This window comes from Cinclus cinclus, chromosome 3 (genome assembly GCF_963662255.1).
Source record: "Cinclus cinclus chromosome 3, bCinCin1.1, whole genome shotgun sequence".
NCBI lineage: Eukaryota > Metazoa > Chordata > Aves > Passeriformes > Cinclidae > Cinclus > Cinclus cinclus.
In genome coordinates this window covers 33,829,635-33,853,568 of record NC_085048.1, presented here as the reverse complement: position 1 = coordinate 33,853,568, position 23,934 = coordinate 33,829,635, and the positions used below count along the sequence as shown (strand labels likewise).

The 23,934-nt window shown below is 35.6% G+C and overlaps 1 protein-coding gene across 1 annotated transcript in view; it reads left to right on the top strand.

Annotated features, from left to right (window-relative positions):
- Positions 1-23,934, top strand: part of ME1 (malic enzyme 1) — a 154,236-nt gene that overhangs the window by 36,784 nt on the left and 93,518 nt on the right. The window contains exons 2-3 of the mRNA XM_062488615.1: positions 2,403-2,536; positions 9,007-9,156. Coding sequence (XP_062344599.1) covers positions 2,403-2,536; positions 9,007-9,156 — 284 coding nt within the window. The remainder of the gene's footprint in view (positions 1-2,402; positions 2,537-9,006; positions 9,157-23,934) is intronic.

The window sequence follows — 23,934 nt, the reverse complement described above, 5'->3', positions numbered from 1 at the left end:
TCTGAGCAAATATGGAATGTGAGTGGGGAAGAAAAGAAATAACGTTTCATCTTAGAAATTTTAAAAATTCATAATATCTGTGCCAAAGAGGAATATTTAAATGAAGAATTTTCTAACCATATAAATCCTAGGGAGTGTAGGTGGCTGCTGTGTTTTTGTAGTAATGAACCAAAGAAATTAATGCTTACTGTAAAGCTGTTGTAATACATGGAAAATACATCATTCCAAGATGAAGTACTTTTTAAACAAGGCATTTGGCAATATGTGACACATGTGTTTGTTTTAAAATAAAATATATTTTCCACTAAGAGGGGAAACCCTATCGTAGTAATTAAAGTCCGTATTTTATTTCTAAAGTAAAGCCAAACAGACATTCAGAAATTTTTTTCATTCCATTTGACTGATGGAAACAGGGGAAAGGAGAATTGCAGAGAATAACTGGATTGTCACCTTACTACCAGCACAGAAGATCCATTAAAACTATGCAGATCCATGGAGTCCAGTCACTTGGAACTGATTCTGAAGTGTGCCTGAGCACGTGTGGATTTTTTAAGCCCAAAAAAGTCTAGTGGAGATAAGAGAGATGAACATTGAGTAAACTTGTGAGAAGTGTTGACTCTTCCTTCTTCCATGGTTTTTCAAGATGGGAATACATTCATGACCTATCTGGTCACAGATAGTTCATTATGGAAAAAAAAATGCAGCCTTTGTGTACGCCTTTGGAAACGTCTGAAATGTTGTATGCATGGAGAACTACAGCAAAACAGTTACTGATCTTTATTAAACTTGGTTTCCCTTCATTTCCTATCTAGGGAAGGAGAAGCACATATTGGAAATGTTTGAGATTTTGTTGAGTGTTCATTGTAAAATATTTCTTTTTTTTGAGTCATCATTTCACTTAAGGTAACAACTTGATTAATGGCATTATAGAACAGGTAGTGTGATGGGGTTACTTTAGGGCTTTTTTTTCAAGTCAGAGTGACATAACCACTTCAAAATTTAGATTAAAAATGGTGTAGGAAATGTAGACTAGTAAAATACCATTTTTGTTCTGTAAGAATAAGCCAAATAAGGTGACTATTTCTGAGGAAAAAAGCCAACACGAATAGAAACAAAAAAAGAACCTGTCTAGGTAACCAAATTACGTGGCAGAATTTATCACATTTGTATTGCTCACTAAGTGTTTTGTGAAAGGCAGTAAGGACATTGTGTAAAGGACTGAATTTTTTCTCTTGAAAAGACGAGTAATGAAAACGTAGACTGTCGGAAGACTTTGGTATTTATGCTCTTGTTTTCCCTGTTTTTTTCCCATCATTTGTTGACCCAGCTAATTCTAATGGTGTAAACGAAGACATTTTCTAAGTCTGCTTATAGAAGTGTAGTGAAAGTACCTCAGTAATACTTTTTTTTCATGGTAGGGTTAATGCTGAAACACTACATTGATATTTTTTTCCTCTTTAATGGATCTCAAGGTGTTTTTTCAAGTGTTTTTTTATTTTTGTTTTTATAAGAAACTGTATTTTATTTTTTATGTAGGTGTATCATAGGTGTTGAATATTAGGCAGCTTTAACTGCCTAATAACTTCTTTGTATGTCTATACACTCATATCTTCTTGGTAGAGTATGCTACCTAACCTCTACTTACATGAGCTTTAGAATATGTTTAAGCTACATGATAGGCATATTGCAAAGATACAGACAGTTCTAGTGTTAAGCTAAGAGAGGCCTCGAAGACATGTGCAGATCATCCAGTATTGATTCTGGAGTGGAAGCAGTACAGGTGGAATGGTGCCCAAGGAGAGCTGCAATGTGTCTATGGAGTGACGCAGCTATAGTGTGAAACAAACGCATACATTTCCTAGCTCATACATGGAAGAAACTCCTCAGACTTTTCTGCTTATCCCCTAAAGCTGTCAAAGGTCTGACTGTCTGTCAGTCCTGCCTGGCTGTAGCTACCACAGCTGAGTAAAACTTCAGCAGCCAGAGTGCTCGATGCTGGTGTGCTAAACCCACAGTCATGTTTCTGCAGTAAAGGCACCATCTTTCTTACAGTGGCTTGGGTAATTCTGAAGGTGTTTTAGACAGACAGACCTCATTAAAAGCAGAAAATGAGTGGAGTGAATATATGGCTGCTTTCTTCTTCAGTTGTAACTTAGCAGTTTTGCAGGTGATACTCTTGAGGTGTCAAGACACGTTTATTAGCTTGTGCTGTGCTGGGATGGAGTTATTGTATCTGCACAGTCCTGTCTTCTTATGGCTTAATAAAACCTTTTCCCAAAATATTGCACAGTTCTAAATTCTGTTTAATTTTAAATAGATTTTATGATGCTGACTTTACCCGGGCTATAATTTGCAGCAGAAGTGTGTATATCTATACATCTATTTTTATTTTGGTTTTTCAGGGCATGGCTTTTACCTTGGAGGAGAGGCAGCAACTGAATATTCATGGATTATTGCCGCCTTGCTTTCTTGGTCAAGATGCTCAGGTTTATACAATTCTTAAGAATTTTGAAAGGCTGACATGTGACCTAGACAGGTAAAGTATGGCTGTGAAACTTTTTCCTACTCACCAATTCATGAGTCACTAATGTTTTTTTTTTTTGTTTTTGTTTTTTTTATGGTAGTACAGATGTAATTTTGGGGTATTTTTTCAGGTAGTGGTTGTTTATTATTGGGAATCATTAAACTAAATGCCTATTTTTGCTGGAAGCTTTTTTCAAAAACTCAACTCCTACTTTAAAATTGTAGTCTTCCAGAGCTGTTTCTCTTCACCTATAGCTTGAAAACCAAAAGAAAAAAAGGTGTTTAAGCCATTGTTGCATGTGTTTTTTAACTAGGAAAAATTTTGCTCCTACTTCAGGTCATAGTAGAAAACCCCTCCTGCTTCTCAAAACATCACAGTTAGAATGTCACAGGTCTAGCTATTCAACAGTCAAAATAAGGTTAGTAGTATTTCCAAATCTTAATTCTGTATTTTTTTAGCAAAAAACTGGGGACATTCAAGTGGCTTTTTGCCAAATTGAAAAATTTCTTCAGGAAAGTAAGAAATAATTAATCTATCAGTTTTAAATGGCAGAGTATTAAAACTTTGAATGATGTGCCTTTTGAACTGCAATAAAACACTGAATGCTAAAGTTTTGATTACAGTGGGTATAATGAAATAAAAATAACTGTCTCCTAGTATTGGGGAAATACTCTGCAGCTATCTTTATTAAAAAAAAAAAAAAAAAACAGGAAAAAGAAATGTCTGTTGTGAGGTTGGGGAAGGAAATATTTTTTAAAATATAACTCATCGATGTAAGATAGACACAAATAATACAGAAGTATAAAAAATATAATATGGTTAGACACAAATAATACAGAAGTATAAAAAATATAATATGGTTAGACACAAATAATACAGAAGTATAAAAAATATAATATGGTTAGACACAAATAATACAGAAGTATAAAAAATATAATATGGTTAGACACAAATAATACAGAAGTATAAAAAATATAATATGGTTACAAGTAAATGTAAACAAAAGGATTTCCAGAAGCTATTTGCTTCAGAGCATATTTTTCCAAAACTGCCTCTGTTAACTTTAAGATCTGTAAATAATTAAACAAAAATTTGTGGTCATTCTTTCCCACCTATGAGTCGTCTTTGGCGTTTTCTCTTTTCCAAATACATAGTTGAGTAAGGAAGAAATTTGTTCCTGCTTCTGTGACCAGACATCTGTAAAACAGAAGCGTTAACATTAAATTATTCCATCCATGTGTCTTGAGCATTAGACTGTAGCTTGCCATTTTGTACTATAAAGCCAGCTTTTATTATAATGCCTGTTTTAGTATAAAGGTTATATTGTACTATGCTGCTTTGCAGTACCCATTTATTCTTGTTAATTTGGTTTTAGTGATGCTGTTCAACTGAGAAAACCAGCAAGTCTTCTGTTCACAGAAATAGCTTAAAACTATTTCAAGTTAGACTTTTTTCTCACTAATGTGTCCACTAGTCAGAATACTTCAAATAAGATTTTAGTAATTAACATATAAGTGAATAGCTGTGTTTATTTCTCAGTTTCATTCTGTCAAGTGCATCTGTGCTGTTTTCTCCGCTGTAATTTTTGGTCCAGGTATTTGAATCTTCCCCTTACAGTGTGAATAAAACTGGGGGCCCCATTTGTAATGCTGGAGAAGCTGTGGTGAATATTTCCCATTCAAGGGACACATTCAAAACCTGACTGAACATGGTCCTGGGCAAACTGCTCTAGCTGACTCTGCTTTGAGCAGGGGATTAGATGAGGCAATCTCCAGAGATCCTTTCCAACCTGAGCTAGTGTGTGCTTTCATAACACAAGTCCATAGTACTTAAGAAATCAGTTTTCAGGGATAATCTTGGATCAGTGAAAATTATGTAAATTAAGTTGGGTTGTCCCTTAAGAATATTAAATTGTATAAATCCACAAGTGCCCCCCAAACAGGTATTTTTCTTTAAGAAATTGTATTTATACTGTCTTAACACCTAGAAGATCTAAATTGACTATTCATGCCATTCTGTGTTTTGATTAAAAAAATATTTTCCTCCTGTATTATTGGGGCTTTTTATAGCTGTGATATTTTCTGTCTTTTAAGCAAAATAAAGCTATGTTGTTGCATGCATAGGTCTACGTTTAAGACCACTGATGGAAGGACATTGTAACGTTTGCATGGAGAGGATACTTCCTTTTAAGACTGTAAAAATTGACATCTTGGGCTCTTTTGCAGATAAAGTTCGTCTATGAATTGAATGTACAGAAATTTGCACATGCAAAATGTGATTTGCAGGTGTGTTTATAGGTCAAGTGTCTGACAATTTAATTGAAGTATGTCAATAAAGAGCCTGCTTAGAGGACATGTGCATTACATGTGGTGAGCTCAGTCTTTAAGACGATATGTGGACTCTGGTCTCCTGTATTTATACTTTTATCAAAGAATTTTTAAAAAGAGTGAATGTGGTCCTTCCACAATTACTCCTTGAATCTCTTCACTGATGAAGAACATCAGAAGCTTTGGGTGTTTTAACTGGAACTTGAAATCTCAAGTACTCCCTGTAAAGGCAGGTGCTCAAGGACAATCTTGTGTAAGAGTATGCAATTATTGTATTCTGCTGAGTGTAAATGTCCTAATTCCAGGAAACCCCCCATGCTTCTTGCAGTATGCCTCTGGCATAGTCTTTGCTCCCATAGAAACAGTGATTGAAAAGAGATGGAGAGAAGCTGGTTTTTTTTGTTTTTTTTTCCTAGATCTTGGCAGTAGGTGTACGTTTGTGTGTTTTACGTCCAAATACAAAAGATTAAGCACAGGCATTTAGATATTGCAGAAGTAGAAGCTTTTAAATACCTTAGAAGGGTATCATCTGATGAAACATAAATGCTGTGTATGACAGCATCTTACACTGGCAGGATTGGTCTGGTTTTACTTGGAAAAAAAGGTGTGTGTGAATTCATAAAGCTAAGTTGATAGCTAGTACCATGGCATGACGTGTTTTGGCACTGCTGAAATGCCTTTGTGAGCTTGTAGCATGAAATTGCTGTACTCTGAAATACCAAGAGTTTATACACAAAATGAATGTGGAACAGCAGCAAATCAACTGCCTGGTATGTCTGGCAAAAGGGACACCAATAAGAGGAAAAAATTCTATTCCTCTAACTTAATTTGGAAAAGCTGTGATGAATTCTGCAAGTAATTTATATTTTTTTTCTCTCCTGTATGTTGCTAATTGTGTTTTTTCTTGCTCTGTATTGATACTGAAATTGTTGCTTCTGGCATGGTGACATCTTCTGCCTGAGCCTTTCTTTCTTTGAAGAGTCACACTGTAAAATGTTATATCGGATGTGTTAACATTAGGAGGGGGATATCAAATTGCTTTGCCAGAGAAGGCTGTCTTATTTTGTTTTTTTCTTAAAGTTCCCTGTTAATTTTTATATAGATAATGCAGAGTAATAGAGCTAAGTGTCTTAGGTGAAAAATAAGTAGCCTTTCCTCCCACCTTCTTTATTTACTCTCTTATTTTTGAAGATAAGAGGAAAAAAAAGTGGAGTTTGTTCTCTTCTCACCTTTCCATTTTGCCTTGTAAAGTGTATGCCAGTGATAGTTGGGTCAATTATCCTAAGAAATCATCAGTAACTTTCTGGTTGTTATCAGTTTGCATTTGTGTTTTGCATGATTTATATCCTTTTTGTCACTACTGTATTTCATTCCCTTCATAATAGCATGAAGTATGTACTGTGAAGCATTCTTAGGTGAAGTAAAGGCAAGGGGGGAAGAGTGACACACTGAAATTTGAATGCTTGGCAGTCTCCTCTGTCTGACTTGCCAGACCTTGGATTTTGTCCTCTGAAACTCTTCCCTGAATTTTTCATTCAACACTCCTTGTCTGAGGACAGATAATATTTTTCTCCTTTTTTATAGCACAAATGATTGTTTTCACTGTTCTATTGCTTGTTTTCATTATGTTTTCAATTAAATGTGGGCTTCAGTAAAAGATTCCATTAAATACTGAATTTTAAATATATTTTTTAAACACAATGCTGAAAAGCACTTCATGCTTTTAGTTGTGTAGATACTTGGATATTGCTAAAAGATGCATATCTATTGTCTAATGCATTATAGATGACCCCACATTGAATATAAAGCATTTTTGGTCTTCCCCTTAGAATTTTTAAGACATTTGATACCCTTAACTAAACAAATTACAATGCTGAGAAAGAAGACATATGCCTGCCATTGAAAAGATTTTTTCTGTTAAAAATAGCACACTTCTACACAATTGCATGTAGAAGTGTCTGTAGGACAGTAAAAACAAAGTGGGGAGTTTTAACAAACAGGTTTTTCATTTGAAGCCCCTGAGGAAGCCTTTTGCTAAGCTTTTAGTTTCTTTTGTAAAAGATTTCTTCACCCTGTTAACATCTAGGCTTGATCAAGGGAAGATAAGAATAAGATAATAAGAAGGGATGATGAAAAGGCATTTTATACTCTTAAATAGCCACACCTCATTTTTAAAGAAAGTTATATTAAAAAAAATATATCAGCAACTACTTTGGAGTGGTACTGTGGCTCACATGGTGCTTGCAGTGTCCAGTGTAGAGTGGGGACCAAAAACATGCATGATATTCTCTAACATCACTTTGAATGTTCTCTGGAAACAAAAGGAATGTCTTCATGTGTATTTAAAACTACATGTGCAAGAACTTGTATTACAAGATAAATGTTGGGATAGCCATCCTCAGGAGAAAGGTTTTAATAAAGAAAATGCTCTGAGAATTCAAGGACATTGAATATATCTCCTATATCATAATGAAATACTGGGAAAATGAAAGGCTATGGGGAAATGCAATAATATGAAAGAAAATTAGTATGTATGGGTATATATTTGTTGCTGAGAACTATGAGAGCAGGATGTAATTTAACCTTGGAGAACATTCAAAACTAATGTGTATGATGGAAGGTGGTTCAGATTGCTTCATGGTGATGGTATTTAGAGAACAACTGCAACTTTTTGGTTTCTAGATGTTTATCTGTTTAGGGTCTAAAATACCCTTCATGACACAAGGGCAGGGATATTGTTTTGCCTCATTTCTAACACCTCATTACAGTCACCAGCTGCCAAACTGGCTTCACTTACCTTGATTATAGTGCTCCTTAAAGGTTTACGTAAAAGATCCCATAAGACATAAAAAAATGCTTCCCTGATACATACAGGGATAGGCAAGCTAAGCTTGAATGGAATGCATTCAGATTTACTAAGATGTTCTTTGTCAGATGGTTACCTCACTATATCTATGTCTTCTTAAAGAATGAATTAGATTTTATTGGGGCATGTGATGCCTAAATATGCAGAAGGAAAGTTCATATGAATAATATATCTAAGTACACAAATCTCTAGGCTTTTGGAATTAATGTGTTCTATATGTTTCCTCAACACTTGTGTAATAAAATGATGGGCATATTAAACTTGCTGAGTGTAACTAATTAGTAATCCATTGCAAATTAAACAAAACCTACATAAATTGTATACATAATTTAAAGATTTTGTCTAAGCCTATTGCTATAGAAGACTACTTAATTTTTAAGCAATACTTAACATTGCAAAAACTAGTGAAGAGACAGGTAAGGTTTAAGATCACTAAATTGCTAAACTGTAAGTGTTTACATAGCGACAGTCATACCTATGTGAACTGGTATAACTTGAAGTCATAGACTCATATTTTGTCACACTCAGCTCTGCAATTTGGCTTCCTGATTGCTATCTTAGAACAGTAATGTAATTATTCAGTGTAAGTGTGATGGTAGTCAAAAGTAGGTCAAGCTAAACATGAACTGTTTTTTCATTCTCATTTATGACTAGTTTTTCTCACTGGTTTTCCTTTTAAATAAATATAGAACTTCCTCAAAATTGGTTTTAGTTAGGAGATAAAACATTGCAGCTTTCATGTTGAACAGAGACTTAAGGGATGAATGGCCATGTGTATATGCTTGTTTTCAAAAGCTTTATTTTTCAGTATTTATTTGAAGTATTAGCCTGGATTGAAGATGGATTGAAGATAAATTTCTGGAGAGGAAAGAGCATGCAAAGCTTAATGTTTTTAGTTCTGTTTTCTTTGGTCAAGTGAGTTAGCTTGTTTAAGTTTTACTTAATGCTGGTCTCATTTCAAGTGGAACAACTGATATATGCAGATAAGGTTCTGACAGACCAAATCTTCAATTGCAATACAGTGTTTTATACCTGAGAGGGATTAGCTTCCTGAGCATGCAAAGTTTGACAACTTTGTGATGGCTTCAGGTTCACTGTCTCAACAAGTTTGTTGTGCTTTTAATCTGAACCATTTGTGCTGTTAAGACTTGGAGGAATTTAAATACTTTCAGTAAGAGAGAGGTTATTATAGAACAAACATAATTTAAATTATCCAAACACCAATATATTTCTAAATCTACTTTATATGTTCCCTTGATGTCTTTCTAATTATATGTAATTCTCCACAGATACATGCTACTAATGAGTCTTCAGGATCGAAATGAAAAGCTTTTCTATAAAGTGCTGGCTTCTGACATTGAAAGGTTCATGCCTATTGTTTATACCCCCACTGTGGGCTTGGCTTGCCAACAATATGGTTTAGCATTCCGGAGGCCAAGGTATGTGAGTTTATACTTCAAATAAAGGCAATTTTATCTTATTTTCCTCTTGGCATATTTCTGCAGGGGTTTTCTAACAGCTGCATGTCAGCCAGAACTGCAATAATTGAGATAATTCAAACTACACTTTTGCTCTACATTAAACAATTATTTATGCATTTGTTATCAGCATTAAGAAGGCAAATGGTTGGTTGGATTGCATTAAAACATGAATATATTTTTAATCTTATTATCAGATTATAACTACTAAACTGTATAGTATATGTACAGTATTATACTGTGCAGTATGACTATTATACTCTTTTAGAACCCTAGCTGCATGTTAGAAGACTGGATAAGAATGGAACTGAATAAGAATTAGTTTTAGATTTGTTTTAGAAACTTGAAAAGCATAGGGTTTTACCTATATAAATATTTATGCTATTGGTATTTTGTACATACACACACGCGCGTGCGTATATGTAAAAACTAAGGATGCATTACCTATGTATCTACTGATATCTTAAAAATTATCAAAAATCAAAGTGCCTGTTTCACTGCTTAATAATTTCTTGCTTCGTATGTTGGTTACTGGAGTGCGTTTATTCTATATACAATATTTGTATTTATAGGATGATGAGGAAGTGGTATGAAAGAAGGATAGAAACTTCTGTGAAACTTCTGTTTCACTCTGCCTCTTAAACATCAACTCACAGAGTCTGAGATTTATAGTGGTTGCTGTTTGAGAACATTGTGTATATCACTGCCTTCACGTGCAAACTGAAACAACACTTGGGAGACTTCTGCAGAATTTTCTGGCAAAGAAAGAGATAAATGAGCTGCATGTGCATAGCTCTGTTAACAGAAATAGGTTTTTTACAGTGAAGGCATTGATCAAAAGTAAGAAGCTTGCAAGATGTAAGGGAACAAATGACTGCTCACAAATTCTTCAGCAGGAGATATTTGAGAGAGACTCATAGCTTCAAGGTTTTGTTCTTAATGTGAAAATCATTTTGGCCTTGTGACTGACAGAATGAGTCAGGACCATCTGGTCGACTGGAGAAAACAAGAATTCCCCTTCTGTGCACATTAAGAAGTCAAAAATGCCTCAAGAATCCTTATTTAAACGTGTTTAATGATCTGTGGCTTTTAGGTGCCTCCCTTAATAATAGAAGTCATCTCCTTTTTCTGCTTCAGTATTTACCACCATGGTGATTTTATTTGCCTTCCAGGAAGTGCTAAATGTGTCTGGAAATTAAGTCTTTGCTTACACTGGTCTCACTACCCCTCATTTTGATATTCATTGCCATATAAAATATTTGACAAGGAACACCTTTGCCCATGCACATATTTTCCCCTTTCTCCCTAGACAAGGGAAGCATCTGTGGAGAAAAAATACACAGTTTAATTAGAATCATGGGATTGTTAAGTTACAGAAGACGTCCGAGATCATTGAGTCCAACTTTTGACTGAACACCACCTTGTCAACTAAACCATAGCACTGAGTGCCACATCCAATCATTTCTTGAACACTTCCAGGGATGGCAATTCCATTCCCTCCCTGGACAGCCCATTCCAATGCTTAACCACCTTTTCAGTGAAGAAGTTCTTCCTGATGTCCAACCTGAAACTCCCTGGCACAGCTTGAGACTATTTCCTCTTATTCAGTCATTAGTTGCCTGCAAGAAGAGGCCAACCCCTGCCTGGCTACAACCTCTTTTCAGGCAGTTGTGAGAGTGATAAAGTCACCCTGAGCCTCCTTCCTGGTTCCCTTGGCCACTCCTCCCACTTGTGGAGGCACTTGTGCTCCAGACCCTTCATCAGCTCTTTTGCCCTTTTCTGGACTTGCTCCAGCACCTCAATGTCTCCTTTGCAGCAGGGTTGAAACTAGATGATCCTTAAGGTCCCTTACAATCCAAACCATTCCATGGTTCTATAATCTTTGACAGACTCTTTCCTGCTTGAGAAAATTACCTACAATGCAACCTTCCACTGAGCCATTATATAGGTATGGTTTTTTAATAAGAAACCTTTTCTAAATTATTCCAAAACCAACTATGCAAAGCAACCAATATAATTTAGGTTGAAATTGCATTCTAGACCATGACTCATTTAGCGTTAAGCCTTACATGCCAGCATACCTCATAAACAGCACCCTCCATGAGATGGATGGAGAAGAAAATATAAACATTAAATTTAATATTCAGAAGGCAAAAAGGAGTAAAAGATGTAAGATTTAGTCCAGGCTATATCATCTAACAATTTTTCAAGGAGTTGCGATCAAGGAAAAGGGTATAATCTAATCATACCTTAAAAAAAGGTATTCTCATCTGTAAGAACTGTCTGTATCTGCTTTATGCTGACTCATATGTAATTGCTGTCTTTACAGATAAGTGACTGCTTTTCTTTCACAATGGCTTTTTATTTCAGAATATTTTTAATGCCGCCTCTTCCCACAGCTCAGAAAAAGTTTGTTTTTTCATAGTTTAATAGAAACATTAGAAACAGACTTGGAAGTAAAGAAATTAAAAGTTACTCAGTTGCTGCAGATAATTTTTATCTCACTGCAGTTTGCAAGGCAATGTCATATTTAGTTTATGTCTGTAAGGATTTTTTCCAGTATTCGATATTCAGTTATACTTTACGTTGTGAAATGAGGTTGAAGCACGTGGCTCACAAGTTATCTCTTGAGACAAAGAACAACAGAATTAATTTAGAGTTCCAAAGTAGGTGTCTTGTGTAATCATTAAATGAGATCATCTTCTGTGACTCCCTTATGTGTTTTTAGAAGACTTTATGGGCTCACATGATGTGCTTACAGTCACAGAAGGACTCTGTAGCTCAGGAAAAGGTTTTCATCCTGAAGCAATAGTTTGCAATTTTAGAATAAACATTCAAGACTGACCATCTAGCCATCTGATTAAACATAATTTCTCAAGAGAACCAGCTGCAAAGTAACTTAACTCACTAGTTTGAAGCTCATCTGTATAATTGACATTTATTTGTAGTTCAGACTCAAGATTATTACTTGCTCTGAATATTTAGCTTTAAATCCACCAGTTTAATGAATAAGAGTATTATTGTAGAAGTAAACAGTACAGATCTGATAGCAGATCTGTAACATGCATCTACCTACACCACATTGTTACGTAAACATAATTTGGTAGACCAGTCTGTCTGGTCGTCTTCCTAACTGCTGAGGATGAGAGAAAAAAGGATCCTTCAGGGAGTTGGTCATAGAAGGAATTTAGACCTGTACAGGTAGAAGCTTTGCTTACGCTGGGCATATAATGGGATTCTGCTTTGATTGTAATGCTCATGCTATCATTAAAAGCATTATCTCAGAATCTCTACTAGGTCACTTCTTGGTTCAGAGTTTCTCTTCATCATTTAAATTCTTAAAGTAAAAAATTCTTCAGTTGCATAAGGCATGTATGTACATATGACTGCTTTTGATTACTTACCAAGGAAGAAACTATTTCTTTAAATAGATTTCTGAAATACAACAGTTCTTCCATCCAACAAGAATAAATATGGGAAAGCTCAATGGAAATTTCCGCTAAGAATCCAAAATCAACTTTTTACATTGTATAGAGAACACCCAGGAGTTTAAGATTCCTGTGTAAACTCAGCATTCAGAGAAGGGAGGTATAACTGCCAAGTACTGCTATGCTGAAGACTTTGGACATTGTTAAACTGTTAGGTGACTGTTTATATATTGCCATTCCTAGAAGGAAAAGCCATTTCAACCAGAATATGATCAGAGCAAGCCCAGGTAGCTGATGCAGCTACACAGGCATGGTAGAGTTCACTGAAATAACTTTCCAATGCAGTCACAGACTGTCAGGCTGACTTGGAACCATTTTTAAAGCAGCTCTGTTGGGTCTGATGCACTCTCTTAAAAGGCAAAGTGTGTCAGCTTTGAAATTGTTTACCAGATTTCCTCCTCACTGAAGCGCGTGACTGACTCAGCATATACAAATTTGAGACTTGGTCCTTTCTTTTCCTTTCCTTATATTTCTCAAAAAGAATGTATTTATTTACATTTATTTTATGTACTTACATTTGCAATGATTCAGATGGATGGTATTAAATGCAAATGTTGCAAATGTGAGTTCTTTTTTTGTTGACAAATATTTACATGTTGAAATTGCCAGCTGTAAGATAGCATTGCCTTTTAATAAAGAAAAAAAATTGAGAATGGGGAAATATTTATTTCCTGTGACAGAACATGCAGAATGTTGGACCTTGGCATCAGAAGTTAGTCTGCTTGCCAGCACAAGGTTGATCCTGTGGTACATTTAACAATATTTTTGTGGCTTTTAATGAGGCTTTTATTGGAATTATTTTTCTTAATTCCAGTGGATGTCTGTGGCATCCAAGTCTCTTCAGAAACCAGATTTGGCTTACTGGAGGCCAGAAACTTGTCAAGTACTCCATGATCACATGAGCCAAGAAAGTTCAGTTCCTGGAAGTTTTTTGAGACTCTGTCTCTCCTTCAGATGTGTGGTTTTTTCTTGATTGAGACCAATAGAATGTCTGAATGTATTGCACATAACTTTTTCACCAGTATAACATCTCCCTTATATTTTTTTTCAGCACAACTAGATATTTTTCTTCCTCTAAAACGGCATATATATATATACACACACACACACATATTTAGGGACTTTATTAATCTAATTGTTGCTGTACATAATTATCTTAGTAACTTCGTTTAATTAGAAGTGATTATTGCATGACATAAATTATATTAAAAGATGTAACAAAGCACTAGTTTCACAGTTACTCTTCTTAGTGTTTTCTTCTCTAAAAACTGTATAGAATCTTAGTCTCTAAGTGGAAAAAAGGAAATGTGGAGCCTTTTAAACTGATCTCTTGTAGGGTCTTGACTGTGAGGACATCATATGAAATCAAAACGTTTTGCAATAAAGACATAAAAAACAGCAAAATGCTCCTATGAAAATAGGCTGTTGGAATTCTGTTCTGAAGAAGAACCTGGTGTGTGCATTAATATGGTTTGGGTGGCAAGTTATTTTGTAATATTTTGACAGAGAATTAGTATAGCTGTAACATTTCTTCTAATTTTAGAGTCTTTCTCTTTATGGCTTTTAAAGCCTGATGATGGTGGTGGTTGCAACCTCTCACCAAGCAGTTTTGGTGTACATGTTGGTCATTTTTCACTTTTGTCTTTTTTGAAGATGACAACTGTTGACATATTCCAGGCAACCTTTTTTTTCTCTTTCCTTTTTTTCCCCTGTGTATAGCCTTGCCATTGAGATCATGACATCCAGTAATTTTAATTTCTGGCATGATTCTGATCTGCTGTTACTTTCATCAAGCTAAAACTTTGCTTAGCATGCTGTTGCTTCTGTGGCTTGAAGGTAAGGCTAATAAAATCTTCCCAAAAAAAAAAAACCCAACCAAAAAAAAAAACCAACCAAACAAAAAAACCCATTTCCCCTGCTCTGAAAAGATGGAAAATGAGAATTAGCAGAGTGTTGAACTCCTCTCTTTTCCTGGACTGTCTTTTAGACTGGATTGTGCCCAAGGTCTATTTAACTTGTTCTGTCAGCAGACAGTAATGCTGCTACAGGGAAAGGTGTGAGGTTCTTGCACAGAAGATGTCAGTGGGCCTTATTTAGAGTGCTATGTAAATATTAAGCCAGTTTCTCATGTAAGAAGTTGTTGAAGGATTGATTTTTGAAAACACTGATATTCTTCAGTTTGTATGCATATAGCCATCTACTCTCTTTAGAGCTCTTAAATTCATGGCTTTTCATAGTATTTTGGCAATAGATTTCACCATTTAGATACAGTGCAAATTTTTACCTTTTTATTAAACTTTCACCTCAGACTAAAATCATTAATGATTAGCCTGATTAAAATTAGCTAAATTAAGAGTAGGTAGTCCTGACTTAGCATTATGAAATATAACATCCTCCATGTGGTAGGGCTTTTTGTATGTACTTGGTGCTTGCATGTAGGTATAACCTACAGTACTTGGAGGGGGTGTTATTTACAGAAGTAGCACTTAGACTTATTCTTCCATTTAGTCTTGTCTGAGTTGGAGCTTTACCTATTATTAGCCTCTTCCTGCTCTCATATACTTCATACATTATTTCTTCTGCAGGTAATATTTCAGGGACTTTTGATCATGGTCATAAAAGTTTTATCCTAAAGCACATCACAGGCATGGAATTTCTGGCTTTCAGACCTAAGTTTGTAGGTGCATTGCCCTGTTTTTTCTGGATGGAGTATGTCTTGGCTGTGAGCAGGAGGAAATGAGGCCATCCCTTTTCAAAACATCACTCTTAAAATGTTTGGCAGCAGTGAATGTTTGGTCATTCTTAACACAGTCTTCTAAGGAGAACGGCTAGCAAGACTCAGTGCTCTTTTGCAGACATCCTTGGTGGTTTCTGAGCAAGAGGGCAAAAATTAAAATACTGGCCATGCCTTTCTGTTCCTTTGTTCACTTCCTTCAGAGTCCTGGATATTTCGAGGGGATCCCTATCCTCATTTGGCTTGTACTGTTATTTTTTAATAATTTCTACTGTCTGTTGTGTGAGGTTAGAACTGAATGTTCTCCATTCTCCCCAAATCTGGGGGACTCATATCTTTTCAAGGGCATCTGCACTTTGAGCTAATGGGAACTTACTTCTGTGGATTTTGACATGTGATTATCTTCCTCATTTCGTTATGTCCTACTGAGACAGTCCTCTGAAACAAAGAAGTTTCATAAGATGCTTTTCACTAAATGGGAGAGACAGTTTGTATGACAGTAATGCAGTATTTATTAGAACCTTCTTGTTTCCTTTACTAAAACAGTCATCTTGTGGATCTACGTGCAGAAGACTGGACAAAAAGTACACCATCCCAAGTGAAATGTCTTTACTCTGACTAATCTTTTCTTTCTAGTGCCAATACCACATTAAAGGTAGATTATATCCTGTTGCAACAAATAAACTATGTATCTGTGTTTTAAAATAGAGGCATTATTTTGGTACATTGCAGTTGCATATCAACAGTTTCATAGCTAGGACTTGTATCAATATATAACCATGTTGCTCCTCAATGTGTTCCTATTTTCCTGAAGTTTTAGGGAGGTTTTGACTCTATGCCACCCTGCAATACTGCCTTCTGGTTACAAACTCCCCAGTTTCCCAAAGCAGTATATTCCTTAATGAAATGTACTTTAAGGGCAGAGATTTTCTGTAGATTTCACACCTCTACTTGGCCCAAGATTCCACTGGCAACACTGAAATATCAGGTCATACAGTACAGGAGAGGTCTACTTATTAGCTCTAACTCTATACAAGCCATACTTATCTACTAAAATTTTCCCCTCGTGAAACAGCCTCTGCAAACCTGACAGATTTTTTTTGTTTCCTAATTGTCAACATAATTTGACCCTCAAAGCAAACCTTTTAGGAGTCACTTCCTTTCAATAAGAGAACTTTAACTTTCCTTAGTTCAACACCTTTTCAAGGACAGCCTATCAAATCCCCTGCGGTGTCTACAAATTCCTTTTGTACAGAATGATAGATACAGTTGCCTTCCCTTCTGCCTTGAGTGCCTTGGGATAGCCCTGAAGCTGTAGCTTGCTCTTGACAGTAGTTTGCATATTGTATCCATTTCCATGGACAGGGATTCTGCACCATTCTATTACTCATTTAGGACAACCCAGACAGTTGCAGCTTGTGCCATGTGAACAGACAACAGCCACCTTGCAACCTACTGCTTGGATAGTACTAAGAAAAACATGTGGGTATGTTTCCTAGGTCTATGCTATGGAAGGGAAAGACCTTGCTTCCAGATATCAGTGGGATAAAAAATAAATGGCATTGCTGCCAGTGTTTGCAATTAGGTATCGTCAGCAGTAGGGATTTATGTGTTGGTAACACAATCTTGTAGCAGAGAGCTGTTATAGTCGACTGATAAACATCTAGTGCAAGGTTTTGTTTTAAAATTAAGATCTTCTTAGAGATAGAGCAATCCTATGCTTTCCTTTTATGCAAAGAGTTTTCCATGTCCCGATGTTATCATCTGATACTGCAAAACAAGATAGCAGTAGTATTCTGATGAGATGCCAGTGATTTAGAGGCATTGCACTGCTTTATTAGCTCATTCTGTATATATCCCAGCCCATACCAGAGGATGTTTTCCTTTAGGGGTATACTTATGCTGGAGTTTCTCCAGCTCCCATTTTCTGTACATTTGTTGCACGTTCTTTGGTACCACCCAAATCCCCTGCGTACACATTCAGCAGCTTCTCTGTTCAAAATACTCTCATTACTCAGCAGTCCAACCCTGTCTCATTGTTGCATTTCCAATGCAAGATATTTAGTAGCTTTTAAAAGAAACCCTACAGTAATTCCTGTAACTGTATTTGGTATAGTCTGAAAGAGGAGGGAAAAACCCTAGGAAAATCACTGCAACTTTACACCAGCTTGGCTATTCTATCATCATCTTTTTCTGTCTCTATCTATAAGCTTTCTAAATAGATAGTCAAGTATTAAAATGAAAAATCAAAGGTGAATACAAGGCATAAATATTTTCAGCCTTTAAGAGCCTAATAATTAGGTTGATTGTGTCTTGCAATGTATCTTGCATTGCTCTGTACTTATGGCTAGACATTTTGGTCCAGGAGCTTTTTACATGCTACATTTGGGAGAGCCATGTGCATAGGAGGCTTCTAAAAAAGACAAGAAAAAAAAGTTTTGGGATAGGAGTGGACCCTTTTATTTCTTGCAAGGCACTTTCATCCTTTTTTAGCAAAGTTTTACAGCTGCATAAAATTGTTTTCTTATGGGCACAGCTCAGTAAAGAAATGTCAGCAGTGTTAATTACAATAAACTTAAAAATAAAAAGACTAGGTCATAATAACCTTACCAAATGTATTGTAGAGTAGCAGTAACATCATGTAATTTGCAGCTGGGTGGAGAAAGGTTTGCAAGGCATCTGACATCCTGACCACTGCTCTTTGAGTGACGTGGTGGCACTGAATGCCAGTTCTGCTTCTTTGGCTGCTGAGTATTAGGTGATTAAGCCACACACAGGAAACCCACAATCTTTTAGAAAATGGTGGATAAGGGCCTTCTGGGAGCATAGATTAAACAAATGAATGTGCATAAACCAAACAAAGCAAGTCGTTCGTGTAAGAAAAGCAATGACTTCAAGCTGAAGGTAGACAGTGATATGGAAGGCTTAAATCAACTGGCAGAAATAAGGGAAACATTTTCTGAGAAATACAAGAAAAGAAAAGCAAGCTTCAGTTTGTACTGAATGAGATCCTGTGCCTTTGGCACAAAATTAGTCAAAAGCCCATTCTCATTTTTGCTTTCATTCCCCAAGTGACTACTTTAAACATGAATTTTTGTGTAGTATTAGGGAAAAAGGGAGTTTATGGTTATTACAACTTCATTTTAGTACTCTAGTATACTGAAATTAACTACTGTTTTTTATATTTTGGTGGAATTTTCTACCTAAAGGAAGAGTTTCCTCTTCCTGAGATGACACTGTAATGTAGCTTACTCAGACATGGCAGCACATTTTCATTTCAAAAGTTCACAATGTTATGACAACTTTGTTGTATCAGAGGGTATTTTTGGTTGTTTTTAACTTTTCTCTCAGTGTTCTTTAGAGTTATTCCAAGCACATATGAATGTACAAGTTTGCTGCACTGTATGTTGAGGGCCAGCTTATTCATAGAGCCTGTTTTAGGCAACATTATGTCATCCATATTCATCCAAGAGGAGCTTCTTGAACATGACATGTACATATTTATCTGGCAATGAAAATATGGAAAATGGTTTACTTTCTATTCAGTTAATCATGTTTGGGTTTTTTTCATGAATAAGTAGTATATGAGCATGGAGAACTTGTCACTCTCAAGAAAAGAGTGTATTTAAAAAGATTTCCATTTTGCCTTACTTCTGTTTGCTGCAAGCAGTGGGCCTATTTCTACTTTTACTTTGCCACTTAACACAGAATGTAGCAATGCTCCAGTTTGTGCAGTGAAATGGGATTCTTCTTGAGGGTGGTTGTAATGTCAGTCATTTGATGAATAGTTTGTTCATTCAGTCTTACAGAGGAAACAAATGTCATCTTTGAAAAGGACATAAAAGATGGCATGTAGACTTCCAAAGGCAATGTCCTCAGAAAAGCTTGTGTGCTTTCTGACACTGGACTTGAGCCTTTGATTCCCTTGAAGAGGATGGAAGCTCCCCAGTGATGTTTCAGAAACACTTCTGTTGTGACTGCTAGATGATGCTATTTGAATACTCCATCACCCCACAGGACTGGCTCTGAGTCTGCCCTAGATCCATTCTGTAGCCTGTGCTTTGTTTCCTCTATGTGTGTAGTGAAGACAAGCAATATTAGGTTGTGTTAGTTGGGACTGTTTTGTGCTGCGTTTTTTCCCAAAATGTTGATACTGACTTCACGAAATGAGGAACTTTACATGGGGTCATGACTGAATTTTTATAAAAAGGAGGTAAAGACTACTTGCCTCTGATGGAAGAGGTTCATTTTTAGCACAGTGACTAGATACATTGCAGATGTTTCATGCTCAAAATGTTTCCTTGGGGTTCCATCTATTACAATTATTTTCCCAAATTTTATGATAAACGCTTCTAGTAATTTTCAATTGAGTCAGAAAGTCATTATTTTTTTCATAAATATATTTAATTCCCTTTAATCCAAAACACTTTGTATCGGTAATACATGTCGTGTTTTTTTTCTGGAAAAATACTAATGCTTCTTCTGTGAGTGAATTTCAGAAAACAACTGGTATGTTGGAATTTTGTTAACATCAGATTATATAAATCATAAGGATAATCATGTTGCTTCTCAGTTTCTCTGAGATAGAGCTGGACCTGCAGATCTTTTCCCCACGTTAAAAGTTGTTATTGAACACAGTATTAAAAATTTGGTGTGTCTTATACATTCATTCATGATGTAAATTTAACAGAAGTAGATAGGGAAATAGTGCTGTTCATCAGGTTCTTTAGGTTTTTAAAAATGTGCAAAAGACAAATGGAGATATGTACTTTTTCAGAGTTCATTTTTAGCTCTGCAAATGGAAGATAGTGTCTCATTTCAGAAGTGACTTTTTCATTTGAAGTGGAATTTGTGTAGGGTATGCCATAAGAAGAAACATTTTTTAATAAGTCTTCACTTTTGTCCTGGTTAATAGTTACTGAGAGTAAATTATGATTTAAATTTATTTGTGATTTAAAGGTCAGTTAAGTGCCTTAAAGGATGTTATTATCTAAATAGGGGAAATTTTCCATGTTCCAATAAGCCAAGGCAGCACAAGTTGTTGCAAATAAATAGAAGACATTGATCCTACTTGAATACTTCACAGTTTGAATAGCATTTAAGAGTTGGGGTTTTTTTAGAAAAAAACATGACTAGCATTGCAATATTCCTAGTAGATAACATGGTTGATGTTGTTTGTTGATGGCTTTCTACACAGTTAAATTTAGCATAAATTAATACATACATGATAGGTATTGAAACAGAACAGTAGGTTATTTTTTGTCTTAAAAATAAATGGGTCTGGCTCTGGTAAACCATTCTCTCATTCACAGTCTTCAAATAGTTCTATTTGTGCCCATTAGAGTATAAGTAATGAAGTTATTTATTGACCAACTGTCAGAGGAATTTAAGTAGCTTCTGGAGCATAAGAGCTCTGGTGCTTAAACCATAGTATTTTGCAGTCTGCCTTTTCCTCTGCAAACAAATACATCCCATTGAACTGCTGCTGTGTGGTTTAGCAAGCTGTGATAAAAGCTGATTGTCTAGATTAGTGATGTGTTAGAAATATAGTTAAATCAAGAAATTTATGTTTTAATAAGTGACTATAAAATATTGATTTAGTCTTTTTCTCTATGAAAAGTACACGTCTTTAGTTTGAACATTCAAACCACAAAATACTGTGCAAGTAGAGGAGGTGAGGCATTAAATGAAAAAAACTAGATATCTAGATACACAGTAAATAGTATTTTATGAGTAATGCAAAACCTCTGCGATGACTAAGTCCATGAAGTTTTTACTATGCAGTATTTTTAGTGTAGTTTGAGGTGAATATTATGGATTCCAAAATTAACTAGGGATTTTTTATTATTAGTGATGTGTCAAGCTATAATTACTCTTGGTACCATGTAAAATTGGTTTTAAAGTTTTCCAATATAAGGCTTGTAATGCTGTTACTCAGATTATTTTTGCAGTGTAATTTTTTTTGGGTTGAATGAGAGCAGTTGAGAAATTACTTCATTGGGTTGGTTTTTATTGTACAAAAGCCTTGACCTCTTTACCCACTTCTGGAGCCTGAGTTTATCTGATAGGCATTTTACAGAGTAAAAGCAAAATGTTTCAAGAATAAAATACTCTTTTTGCAAAAATCTGTGTACACTCAAACTCATAATGTAGACAATGCATGGTTTGGTAGCAAGAATCTCAAGAGGCTGAAAAAGTCCAGACCTTTTGGAGAAAAGTAGTAACACAGGACTGATGCAGGTTTTGTCACTGTTCCTGTATCTTTTACCTTCAGTCTATATTGCTATGGGCAGCTTGTAATTTTTTTTTTTTTCACTGTCACCTCCTTTGTTGTGTTACAATTTAGAAAATGAACACTATATGCAAGCTCTGGAGCCTGTTTCAGATGCAGAAGGGCAGATGGAGCAATGTCTGTGATCTGGCCCCTGCGTCCAGGTGTATCAGGGCTCTTACAGCAAGTTACATAACTCACTATGCTGAAAATTGTGGAATAGCAGCCCCTGGTTCTCTGTTTCCCTAATCCCACATGAGCTGGAAGAGAGAATGTGATGAGATCTGAAGTCAGCTTTCTGAGTTTACCCAGGATGTGGGCAGGAGTTTTATGTGGAAGTTCCTGCAACCCATGGGGTTGTTTGAACCAGCTGTTCTGACTGCCACCTGGATGAGTCTCTTGGAAGCACACAGTGTCCATTGTCAAAGAAACAAGGCAGAGCCAGGGACTCTAGTTGAAGATCTTGGGCAGGCTTGAGCATAGTGTGGATACTGTATTTACTTCTGGCAGCATTGCCAGCACTACAACTTGCTGGGCTTGCATCAGAAAAATTATATTCTTAAACACCTATCTACCCCAGTTACATTTTTAATTTTTTATTTATTTCATTATCAATTATAGAAATAATTTAAATTTTAAAATAATGTTTTAACATTTGTACTAAAGGATTTTCCCAGCATCCCAAACAAAATTTGTGTCACTACAGTTACACACCTTTTATTTTTCCAAACCTTATTCTTTCTTTTCTGACAACTCCTTCCCTTGATGTAATATTTTCAAATGCCAGGTTTATAGCTTCTGTCTTTCAGGTTAAATTCTCACTTTCCTGCTCTAAAAGTTAATTCACATTGGATACTGTATGGTTCTGTAAGTGGCCCTAACATACTTCTTTCTTCTCTGTAGATGTTATTTTTAACTGTAGTGACTGCTGGAGCACAACACTCACTAACTGGGATTGATGAACAGCTTTGATGTGAAAGAATGCTACCGAGTTGCTAACACTGGATAAAGACTCATGAAACAGTGTTTTTCAAAAGAGATTCTTGAAATAAAACTAAATTCTGGTTTTCTCCTGTAGCTGAAGATAGACTGTTCAGATGCCATGACATAAGCACTTCCCACTTATAGATATTATGAAGACTATATTTTTCTGTATTTTAATAATTTCCCATATGTGCCCAGTTGGGTTTTTGTGTCTCTATAGGCTTTCATTATTCTTTTATGTATAGCAAAGTGGAGTTGGGAGATGTTAGCATCTGTCTTTCAGAGTGTTTTATGTCTTCTACAAAATAAATTTTATAATCAGTAGTCATTTACAAAACCAAATGCTAAGCATGAAATAACATAATATAAATAAACTTCTGTGTCTTTTCACTATTAGTATCTTACCCTCATTGTCATTCATATGCTGCTAGAATTTACCCTTTTTATGAACTACATCTTGCTCATGTACAGGTCCATACTTTCAGAGGTTCTAGCAGTACCTATTGTTTTTGATTTTTATTTTGCTTCCTACAAACTATTCTGTTTAAATATGGTTTGAGTGTGCCACATTTAGAAAATGTAAAGCCCAGGTTTCTTTAGCACTGATGAATTCAGGCTGACAGTCAGTAGCAGCTGCTATTTCAGCATCAGCTATTTTATATGTTGAAAAACATACCTATGTATTGCAAAGTAATGAAATTTGTCTCTGTACAAAGGGAAAGATAAAGAAAATAAACAAAGCTGTCAACAGTTGCATTTCTTAAATCAGCCCATCTCTCATATTTATTAGGCCTCAATGGTCTTGCAATGCAAAGGAGCCTGCTCTGGTAAGATGTAATGAAAACTTTGAGCACATCTTATACGAAGAAATGAGACTACATTAAACAGTCATAATGGGAAATGTGGTGAAAAAGACTCAGTTCCTAGTACAAAGTTTGTATTGTATTGCTTTTTATGATTTTAAAAATAGGAGGGAATTTCAACAGGGACCAGGGAAGTAGTTTACTGCTTTCTTGCCAAGTGCAGAAGTTTGGGAGAGTCTAGTCTCAGAAATAAACTGTCTGGCCCCTGAGATATTTTTATTATTATTATTAAGCTTGTTGGTTTAGGCTGCCTGGGGAAGTGAAGTCACCTCTACTGTAACTCTGTGTACAGCTCATAATTCAAATAATCTTGAATATGTAGGGTTGTGAGAAAAGTCTGAACTTTTTTTCATTAAACATGTTTGGCATTTTCTGAGACATATTAAGATTGCCTCCTGT